General features: G+C 34.4%; 1 protein-coding gene across 1 annotated transcript in view; it reads right to left on the reverse strand.

Moving 5' to 3' along the window:
- LOC108743339 (fasciclin-1) overlaps positions 1-12,464 on the reverse strand; it is a 59,449-nt gene that overhangs the window by 35,878 nt on the left and 11,107 nt on the right. The window contains exon 2 of the mRNA XM_025979343.1: positions 3,182-3,375. Within this exon, the coding sequence (XP_025835128.1) occupies positions 3,182-3,232 (51 nt within the window). The 5' untranslated portion in view covers positions 3,233-3,375. The remainder of the gene's footprint in view (positions 1-3,181; positions 3,376-12,464) is intronic.

A 12,464-nucleotide genomic window follows, 5' to 3' on the forward strand; every position in this document is an offset into this window, starting at 1 on the left:
TTTCATCATCAACTCAGTCTGCAAGACCTTGAGGAATTCCAAGATAAATGGGAATATTAACAAAATGATTATCTTGAAAAGTAATGAAGAATGACACCGTCATCTTTATACAAACGCCTATTACAACATCAGACGATGAAAAGCAATCTCATCGATTTTAATATGATGCATCGCGGATATTTATCTACTTCCATTTTCAAATATTTCAGAGATAAACTAAAGAATTTAATATGTTGACGTATAAATTTATTAATAAATGCACAGCTTGGCATAATTTATCTTGAACCACCAAATGTCATGACTTGATCTGACTAATTCCAATAGGTGGATTTAAGAAAGAAATTAATATTTAAATCCCAAATGACAGCTGACAGAAAGGCGGATTTTCTTTACTTCCATCTGGATATACTAATGAAGAAAAATTAAAATGGTTACCTTCCCAAAGGTTACAAAAGTACTTACAACAGCTGAAAGTATTAAAGGAAAAAGTATAATGGCCGACACCAGCGCATTAACTGAACAAAAATGGCGGACTGTTTACAAAGAAGACAGACATGGGTCCAAGGTTTCCAGTTATGAAACTAAATGAAGCAAACATTTCCTATAACTGCCGTTTTAATTGAAACGTAACGATTAAACGAAATCAAATATTAGAAAGGGAAAAAAGAAAAGAGCAATCATTCGCGACGTAATTTGCCATGCTAAGCCCAAATATAACCCAGAATTGTCTTAGCACATCGGGAGTTGTAGGTATTTCAATTTCAAAACTCAAAAAATGCCGTTTTCGGCCTGTGGTATCTTTCGTTACTGAGTTAGAATCTGACCTCATAACTACTCCAGCAAATCAGGGTTATGAAAAGTTTTACCTCTAAAATTCAAATGTTGCTAATTTGGCTTGTTTAGATTTGAGATTAAGATTTCCTGAAATTTCAATATTTAAAGGTCAACAATTTGACTTCATTTTGAAAAATAGATAGAAAACGAAGACTCTCTTTGCCTTGACTTGACTTCCAACCCGTCATCAGCTCTTGGAGCGAGTTTCGAGTTCCTCGTCTTTTTGTTGAACAAAGAAAATCAGAGAAGAATGTAAGCGTCTTCGATTTATTCGTGAGTAGTGCACTTACATGTGATCCCAGAAAAACAGTAGCATGTTAAAATTTCGAAATATCCTAACCTCAAATCCAAACAAAGCAAATTGGTAACATATGAGTATTTAAGTTTTAAGACTCTAATTTAACAGTAAAAGATAAAGGTTAGTACTGTCTTGGTAGCAGTGATGCTCGCAAATCCAATTTTTTGGAATTTGAAGTTAGAATATTTGTAAATCCAGATGCTCTGCGGCAATTCAAAATCTTAGTACCTTGATCTACCTTGACTTGTGTAATTATTGTAGACTTTTTTACAAATTTCCACAACGATTTTTTTCTATTTAAACTTCACGTCTAGTATTAGCCAATCCAGCAATTTTTTGAAAAATCTTTCTATATGTCGCGATGTTTAATTGAATGAAATTTACAGTTGCAATATCACAAAATGAAGTCGTATTTTGTAAAATGAATAAAAGTTCAATAAGATATTGAGGCTTAGTAAATGTTAATTGTTGACCTGGGGGAAGGAGAGTATTATTTGATTTTCAAATTATGGAGTTTCTAATCTATCTATCTAAAAATAACTTTTGAATTGCACAGTAGAAATATACCAAAAATGCTACACCTATTTTTTTACAGTTCGTTTCCAGTGAATGAAAAGATGCATGAATGACAAACTACAAACAATAGTCGTCTTGTGCGTTTTATAGTAAAATGGTAAAAAGCGTAAAGTCTAGCTGGAATTGTAAAGCCGAGCGAATGCATTTTATCATCTCTGGTTTTACACAATGAGCTAACAAAATGGATCTGAACTGAAGAGAGAATGACAAAAAAACAAGAGAGAGTGTAGTAACCTCCGCTTGTAACACAATAGCCAATCGCACACACTTAATCCGATAACGAGAGGGCCGTCGCCAGAATTTCTTCCTATAAAAGCAATTATTTCTTTTCCTTTGATCCTCGATTATCTTGTCAGCTCTTAGACGTTACAATTCGACGATCCAATTAACGAGAAATTTTCATTAACTATGAAATATACTTAATATAATTTTCCACTTACTTTAATTTTCTACATCTTACTTTTAGCAGAAATTTCATAATTTCATTAATTTTATAATGATTAAATATCAAAAAATCATATTCGATCTTACAGTGGTTTAAAGAAAAACCCAATTACTAAAAACAGGGTACACTGCTTCAATTTTAGAGAAAACTCAAATCACATTTAATTCAGTGGTTATTGATGCATAAGATCACTGAGGAAACTGGTCCATCTCTATTCTTTGTGTAAAAATGAAAGATATCTACTTGTTTTGCATTTGGCCGTATTGTTTCCACACCTAAATTTAACCTACTGAAATCTAGCCTAAATTATTTCACTAGACTAGACCCTTCTGACTGATGCATGAAGTGATTGAGGACACTGGTCCATCTACATATTTTTTATAAACAAGAAAGATATTTACTTGTTTTGCATTTGGACCTATCATTTCAATTCCTAAATTCAACTTATCGTAATCTAACCTAATTTATTCCGTTAGACCATTCTGGTACGGAATTGAAGAATAAAAATATGCTTCTTATGGTTAAGGCAGGTAAGTGGAAAGAATATTTAGGGAATCTATATATAGCACAATCAGTTAGAAAATTTATTAGAATAATAAGACAATGTGGAGGTAGATCAATTAGGATACCTCTTAATGAGATAAAGAATAATAAGGTACGAGGTGTAGATGAGGTACAGTTAAAAAATAGAGTTGCATTAAGGGTTAAAAAAGTTTAATATTTACCGACCTTGAGTTTTCCCAAAACATTAATCTTTTACAATCTTTAATGCAGCTCTGTTTTTTTCTTCTACTATATTTTAGAGATGAGGTACAGGCTAAAGTATGCACATCAAAAGGTTGGCAACCATTTGTCTAAACTGATTGATAGTCACATTTACGAGACGGGAAAAATAAGGTTGTGGTTATACCAAGAAAGAAAGACGTGAATTGTTTCAAAAATTTTAGAACAGTTTAACTTCTCATGCGTCAAAAATCTTAACTAGAATCGTATAGAGAAAAATAATTATAACAAATTCCTTGACTTACTTGTAACATTCCTTTGTTTCGTCCCTTAACGTTTGATTGGTTTAGAACCATACGGGCATTATTAACATAGATATCATTGTGATATCTGTCTTGCCTTATGGTTATCCAGAGGGGAGGATGCCCAGGCAATTCTGACGGTAGTGCAATAGGCTTTTTCAAATCCCCTAAATTATTGCTGGTCCTTGGTACGTTAACTGCAACAAAACAAACCCTTACAATTTAATCACAGTAAGTAAGTATATACTATTTTGGTCTAAATGTTAGAATGATAATCTCAACCTTTTTGTCAAAACTAAAAATTTTTTTTATGTATTTCCTCTTACTTGGATTGATGTATATCTTTCAACATAAACTTGAGAGTTAATTTATTGTACTTTTGGGGTTCCATATTCAACCTGGAACCCTTATAATGTCGGTCCGTCGTATCCCATAACGCGATAATCCTCCATTTTTACATTTGTACACGTATGTACACATTAAGGATGGAATTTATAGTAGATTCAAGACACAAAAACAATAATAATGAAGATATTTGGTAAAGAGAACACTTTTCGAAAACATTCACTTAATTTTTGTTAAATTCTTAATGATAATCCTTCTTCTGAAGATGGCCTTGTAGGTCGAAATTTGTTAAGAATTTAATAAAAATTAAGTGAAAGTTTTCAAAAAGTGCTTTCTTTATCAAATATCATTATGATCTACTTTCATGTAGTAGAGGTTAACTCTATCAGTTTTTCCAATAATAATGAAGTTTTCTAGACAATAGACTGCCTTCACATAAAGAGTTTATTAAAATAAGTCTGCTCGAAATACTAAAAAAGTTTTATGTTTTTATTTTAACCGCGTATTGGAAGAGACATTGGTTTTCTTAAGTAACGGACAGTATAGCGCCATCTATACATACTTATTGCTATCTGCGTCGAAAAGGCCTTTTAAAAGTGCCTACTACAAAATGTACCATGGTACCTAGCAGATATACTTCATGTCAAGTTAGTAGTAAATAGCTACAGATGGCGTTATGCTGCCAGTTACTTGATATTAATGATCTTGCTTGAATGGAGCTACTTGTGTTTGATCGATAATTTATAGAAACTGTTTGTGGTGTGCTGGTGGGAACAAAATAAGTTTGGGATTGCTATTCACTTCTAGTGATTTTGATTTATTGCTAATCCAAGAACCTATTTGTTTTTATTATATTGTTTCCTATTGTAATATTGATTTATAAGGGAAAGGTCGAGTTGGTCCATGCTACAAATAATGTCTCACTTCTGAGTAAAACATGTATCCAGTCGATTTATTTAGAAAACTAAGATAAATCAACAGGCATGGGGAAATTGTGAACGCTTCAAAAGACTACACAACAAGCAAAATAAAAAGAAAAACATACAATATGCAGATGTACGGTCAGGTATTTTTAATTTAAAATGCGTTGCATATTTGAGTTACAGAAGTCAAAGGATTGTAATTGAATTTGGATATGTCTATTGTAATATACGTGCGTACATGTAGGTAAATGTAGGTGTATGTGTGCCTATATCGATTACCATGGTAATGTCGATGTGGAATTGTCGGGGTTGTGTTTGTTTTTCTTCGAATAGCTGGATGAGCAAATTAAATCGATTCAATGCCAATATATTCCCATTAAAGTGGCGGAAAGGTTCATTAATCCACGTATGTGTGAGGCATGAGACAAATACAGCACAAACCTGCCCAAATATATAACTGTCATCCCCTAAAGCCTTTGTCGAAACGTTTGTGACGTCAACAAGAAACTTTAGAATAAACAGAATACAGAGTGCCCAAAATATAAAGAAAAAGCATAATAAATTAAATGTAATATTATCTTTAAACAAATGAAACGATTTCAATTTAATTATTTTTTTGTTTGAAAGGTGACTTGATCGAGACTGCTTTTGGGTACGATTCATGTCCGAGTTTTTTTTTATGTTTATTAATATTTAATTTAATAATCGTATTATAATGTTCGTGGGTTTAACAAAATTAACTTCTAATACTGATAACGACAAAAACTATTTATTTATACTAATTATTGAAGAACTTAAAAACACTATTAAATTATTACTAAACTTACTACACTTCTGCAACGGTCAATTTATTTCTACTCTACTCTCGGCGATCGTCTCTTCCTTTAAATAATCTTTTGTTTCCTTTCGGGAACCTTCTCGAAACGTTCGGATTAGTTTCTTTTTCTTTAAACTGTTTAACTGCTTTCCCAGAACGCAGGTACGACACGCACGTTTACAAATACGGCGCACATGAAGAAAGGCGCCCGCGGCTAGCCGGCAAATCGATAATTCGCTCACACACACGTATGCCAGATCGCACACAAACACGCTCGTTATAGTACTATTAATGATATTATAGGTATTAGAAAGAATAGGAATATGTGGAAATCAATATGGAATAGGCGAGAAAGGTTACTAAGACACCTTTTAAGGCATGGAGGTCTAGTCAGACACATATTAGAGGCAGAAACGGGAGTTAAGAGGGGTAGAAGTAGGCCTAGATTAGATTACTATTCGCAAATAGTTAAGAATGTGGGTTGTTCTAGTTTTCGGGAAATGCGAAGATTAGCTCAAAATAGGAAAAAGTGGAGGTGCGTGTCCAACCATTCTTAGGACTGACGACCTTATTATGATGATTAATGATATTAAAACAACCGTTCGTATCTTTTAAAAATTGATGATAGCAATTAAAACGAAGATTCTAGTAGCTTCAAATGATAATCTTAAAATCGACACAATACGAATAACCAATTCTGTAGTAGAACAGGTGGAGAAGTTCAAATGCACCACAGCACAGACGTTATTTTAGAGTTGCAATCTCAAAACAAGAAGGGGTAGGCAGAGGGTGCATTTTCAAATCCAGAATGGAAAAAGTACCTAATAAAAATACTTTCTATGCAGTGTCGCACAATCATGAGCCATGACGCAAAGAAAGCGTAATGGATTGGATACTTTTAAAATGTGGTGTTAGAGGAGGATGGAGAAGATTATCTGGACTGAGAGGATCACCAATTAGGATGACCTGAAACTGGTGCGGGAAAGAAAGGCATCTCATTGCAGAAAAATAGAAGAGGAAGCATGACAGACCACTTACTAAAACATGATTATTTTGTAAAAGCGGTGTATATCAAATGATATATGAACAAAATGCAGGAGCAACATCTTACCAGGTCCTTAAACAATTAACCAAAAACCGGGAAGAGTGATGGAGGAAGCTACATTGACAAAAGCATGGCTCTCAAATGATGAATTAATATCTATAAAATATTGGACTACTTTCATATCATCATATCTTTAATTTATACACACGAATATAACAAGTTGCCCAAAGTTATCCAGAAAAGAGCTACTATAATACTACTATCTATATAAAACTATCTTAAATTTGTCGTTAAGAATTTATTCTGCCTCGTAGGTATATAAACTGCGAGTAGATTTAGTTTGGTGACGAGCGACATGGTCTACTGGTTTAGAATACTACTTAACATTCGGGAAGACATCGATTTGATTCCAGATCCATTTGCCACAATTTGATTGCTTAGGCAAATGCTGGGGCAGTAATAATGCCTTACAGATAACCTTTCACTTCTCTATTGCTATTATTTTGCCTGTCTCTTCTTTCTCTGCCCAAACTACTACCTCCTCATTCCTCTGGCATAATCCAAAGGGATTGCCCGCCGACGAGTATTTGGTATACCTGCTTATATCAAGCCCCTTGTTTACAAGATTCATTTCCGCTAGTTGCTGATACTTGTGGACAGGCAATTCTACCGAACTATATCGTAGTACAAAGCCGGAAGGTAGAGTGGAGTCTGTCCTCAACCTCCTTTTTCGGAATTGTGGAAATGGGTGTAGTAATCGAGGAGAGATGAATTATCATCTGTTAAATATATTACTGATCCAACGATTTGCCTGAATTATCCAAGAAAATCAAATAAACCGGAATCGAATTCCGTATGCTAAATTATGATCAGAATAAAAGACTGATTAGTATACACATCCAAATGATTTTATGAATAATTCCCAATGAATTAAACATCAATGGCAGTTTGAATTAACTCAATTGAATTGTCAAATAAATCACATCCTGTTGGTGATGAAACTCACTTTTAATACCAATTAAGATTCGACAACAGTGACCCCTTTATTATAAATTATGACACACTTATACCGTTCTGTGCGACCGCTTCATGCTAAAATCGATAAAACGGTTTGATCTGTTGACCGAAAGCAACAGAGACTTACACACACGTATATGGAGTATAATACAAAAGGGTTAGGTTAGGATTTGGTAGGTGTTTTTCCAGAAAAAAAAATCCCTAATATTAAGAGGTGACTGGTAAATAGTCAAAGTAAGTCGATGTACAGATAAGGCAAAACGTTCACCCTCAAAAGCTTTAAATTACATTTATCAGACTTATATTACTTTATTAATATGCATATGGAAAGATAGCTGAAGGCATTTGTACAACATTTCCTATACCACGTCGTGTCTTTCAATATATATGATGCTGTCATGATTGCATGTAATAGAACATCTCTATATTAGATTATGAGGTCGTCACTAGCATGATATACGTATACATACCTATGTACAAGCAATTAAAGAGTCTATCTTAAAAAGTAATACAGTTTGTCAGATCAGTATTCCGAAATATTTGAAAGATAACATCCTAGAGAGTGCATTTCGTGAACAACGTAAAGGGTGTAAAAACTATGTACAAAACTCCTCGGCAAATGAGTCGTCAATGATTGCTAGGTTGACGGCCGCGTTATCTTATTACCCTTCCTTACCGCAACCGTCAAGTAACGAAACATACGTACCTACTCGTGACCTTCACAACATCTGATACGCACAGACCAATTGTACGTGATGGTGATTGACAGCAATTACTGTTCTATTGGTAAAATTACTGCTATTACTACAGAATGCAAAAATATGTTCATTTTGAAAATATCAAGCAAAACATAATGTATTCGCACGCAGAATATGCGGACATGGTGAGATGAGATGAGAACGTACTGACGACATTATACAGGAAATGTGGTAGAGCACCGAGGGGTGAAGACCCAGCAAAGACGACAGGGCAGTCGATTACATACACAATGAAATAAATGCGTAAATAAGCTATGGATTATAAGAAGTGATATAAATAAGCAACTGCAGTGGATCGAGATATCGATAAGTGAGATAAACAGCGCAAATATAAGGGTGATATAAGTCTAGTGTGAGATAAATGAGTGTTTATTAATAAGATAAGTCCGTATGAATAAATTAAACTCTTCTCCTACTAAATGCTGCATTTACCCTTGGTAACATTTATTATTAGAGTCCAGTAACATACAACAAAACAAACAAAAAAAAAGCCTTTATTACAAAAGATTTAAAAAAAGTTAAAATTTCCATCTGACTCTGATCATAAAGCATATCCCACGAAGCCATAGATAGAATTGTTGAGTAAAATTTTTCGAAAAGCTCTAATTTATCTAACAAAAGGTGCACTGAATTCTGGTCGGAACCTCGGAGCGCAAAAAAATTCAATAGACAATTTTTACCAGTAATTTTGCTCTCTTTCACATCGGATCCTTTTGTTTTTCGTTCTTCTGATGCTTTAGGATTCAGCAGACGAGAAATCTATTTCATCAAGCTACAAATTATACTAACTCAGTTGTTTTATTTTACTACAGAATTACTACCTGCATGATTAAAATTAAGGAAACTATAAGTTTAAATCGATACTTTAATACGTGAAAGTCAAATTTGTAGTATACTTTTTTGGAATTTATTATAATAATAGGGGAATAAAACTTATATAATACGAAAAGTACCTACTCTTCCGAAGATATGCACAAAAGAATTTGTGTATGTTGTTGTTAATATAGGTAGATGTTTATTTATATTTGAAAACATATTAAAGGCTTTAATTCTTTTTTCATCTCACACTACTATCATGATTGAACAAAACTTTTGGCAGGTACTATATGAAAAAGTATGTTTAATGAACACGGGTCGAGAGTATGAGCTTTTTCTGATTGCACGCATCTAAGACATTGGAAGGGGCACATCGCTAGAGAAAGTAAATGAAGTATAACAAAGTGGTATTTCATCATCAGGTAATCGATAAATCTAAAACAGATCCAAAATTGTCATTATAAGCGTGGAATTAGTGATTAGTAAAATTGGTCTAGGTCTTGTAGTCATGGTTTTGGTCTTGCAAAAATGAAAGACAAAGACTAAGATCAAGATTGTCTTTGTACTAGCAAGACTAAGGCCAAGAATGAACGAACAAGACCAAGACTAAAACTAAGATCAAACGAACAAAACTAAGACTGAAGGAACAAGACCAAGACTAATAGCAAGACTGAATTTACAAGACCAAGATCAAATAAAACTAAATGAAAAATTATTACTTCCAGTGGATTTATGAGTTAAACTATTTGAAGTAACTTTAATATATTCTTTTCTTGGAACAAAACATTTTTAGTATTTGAAAGTTTGCTTTTGATACTCATCATCATCATCATAAGGTCATCAGTCCTAAGACTGGTTGGACACGTACCTCCAGTCTTTCCTATCCTGAGCTAAACTTCGCATTTCCCTAAAACTAGAACAGCCCACATCCTTAACTATTTGCGAACAGTAATCTAATCTAGGTCTACCTCTACCCCTCCTAACTCCTGTTTCTGCCTCAAATATGTCTCTGACTAGACCTTCATGCCTAAGAAGGTGTCCTACCAACCTATCTCGCCTATTTTTTATTGACTTCCACAGAGTCCTCTGTTCTCCTATTCTTTTTAATACCTCTTCATTTCTAACTTTTTCTACCCACGATATCCTCATCATCCGCCTATAACACCACATTTCGAACGCTTCTAACCTTTTCTTTTCCGCCGCTCCCACTGTCCATGTTTCGCACCCGTACAACGCCGTGCTCCAAACATACAACTTTAACAACCTTTTTCGAATTTCTAATTTAACCGTTCGTGAGCATAGAAGTGACTTCTTTTTATTAAAGGCGACACGGCCCTGCGCTATCCTCTGCTTTATATCCCTACTACTCCTAAATATAAAAAAAAAAACTTTACCACTCTTTAAAAAAAAAGGATCCACAAGAATGTCCTTGGAGCAAGTAGACCGTTTGACTTAAATTCTTCAGACGCAAGACATTTACTTTGAATATTGTTACTAAAGCGTTGTTGCAGAATATCGAACATAAGTCTTAGTCTATTATTTAGTCGGCGATTTCAAGAAATATTGGAACGAATATTGGCAAAGGCAATTTAAGTATAAGAAATTGAGAAGAAGTTCTCAATTTCCTATGCCATTTACAAACAAGGCTATCTAAAAACTTCTAAAAAGCACTTCGTATTAGTTTTTAATGAGAATTGTCAAGAAAGGTACCATATACTGCAGTAATTAGGTCGAAATTAATGCACAATTATAGAACCCTATTGCTAGGCGTTCGATATAATCCTGATCTATTTATAAATATTTATTATCATCCCCTTATTTTCTAAAAGTAGTCGTTATCGTTAAATTAATGATGACAAATGCAAAAGACGTCGCCGTCGAATCAAAATCTTGCAAAATCATACCATTCTTCTTTGTCTACCGAGGCTGCGCCCTATTCTAGTTTGGGTGGAGTCCAAGGGAACATGACTCGAAATAAATTCAATTAGAGCTATGTACGAGGGTGGAATTGAAATTCTTATGGAAAATTTATGATTCCATTTCATAGACATAGAGCAAAAGGCGCATCAAAGATGCACCCCTATAGTGGCATAACGAAATTTGCCCCGTTCAGAATCATATTACTAGAATATACATATACATGTAGAAAAAAAATGCCCCTATGACTCAGCAAGGAATATTGTCTTATTTTTACATTATTTATTGATCCTTAATTAAGGGCGTAGTGTAGGGAACAAACTGGTCAAATTAATTAAGGGGACAATGAAAAGGCAAATGTATACTAAACCGCCTGCAAACTTCCATACAAATATGTCTTTTTTATTCATTACTTTAATAAGTATACAGGATGTTTCTGAAATAAGTAGCAAACTTGCAGGAGCTAATTAAGTAAATATTTGGTGGTAGAGAAAGACGGCCAGTCCGGATCTGGTACGATCACGCAGTGAGATATTACACTGCAACGCCGCATTCAATCAGCTACTACTTAGCAGCATCTGTGTTGTATTTCTTATGTACTTTTCTCTTGTTTGCTATTTGTTAGATATATTAAGTGTGATTGACGATTTTATGTTTATGTTTACAGCCAGCCTAGAGTAGTTGTTTGTTCTTTAACGTTGTAAACTTGTATTGTGTATGTATGTGGAGAGTCGAAGTCATCAGAAGTAGGTCAATGTGACAGTGTGATAGGTCAGTGCGTGAATACTTTTCTAGACACTAATTGGATATACAGGTCTTGTATCCTGACTGGCGCTAATCCTGATCTAAATTCGTTTGCGAGTGAAACCGCTTACCAGTCAGCAAGATCAAGTTGGAGTTGACAGCTCAAATTAGTTATAACGTATGACCAGTTAAGAATTTAGAAGTTCTTAAAAAGACCACAGCAAGAAAAATTGCTAAAAAGAATATTATAAACGAATAGAAAATAAGATTCCTAAATGCACGCAGTATTTAGTAAATTTGCCGTTCAAGTGAAACAAAACAAACGTGCAATATTGCGTCAGTAAATGCTTCCAGAAGGGTGCGACTTGCTACGACATGGCGCGACGCGTAGCGAATGCTGGAGGTCGCGGAGACGGAATGCTACAACAACAAATGCTCCGCATGTTGTCTTCATGAATATTTAGCACAAGGATACGTAGCGGACTGCGACAACCCCAGAGACAAACCTCTATTACCATCCAGAATACCTATACGCGTTTCTTCATTGAAAAACACACACTGAACAGTTCTACACGAATCTGCACTATACAACAGTTAGTAGGCAGTAACGGATAACTGTGAAAATTTAACTTATCATCAAATCATCGTACCTTCTTCCTAGTATTTTCATTGAGTTATTATTCTATATTCTATTCTATATTATTGTTCAAATTTTAATTTTTCTCTAAGATGTACCTTTTAGTAAAAAAAAAAACTTTTGGGTGTTTCATTCCCACCAGCCAGTATTGCTGGTGGGCGGGCAGTCCCTCCGGACTACGCCGGAAGGTAGGGCGGAAGGCCCTCTTCAGCCTGCTTTCAGGAATCGTGGGAATGGGTGGGTGGTGGTTCGGGTGAGAAAGATGAG

The sequence above is a fragment of the Agrilus planipennis genome, unplaced genomic scaffold (genome assembly GCF_000699045.2).
Source record: "Agrilus planipennis isolate EAB-ADULT unplaced genomic scaffold, Apla_2.0 scaffold364, whole genome shotgun sequence".
Classification (NCBI taxonomy): Eukaryota; Metazoa; Arthropoda; class Insecta; order Coleoptera; family Buprestidae; genus Agrilus; species Agrilus planipennis.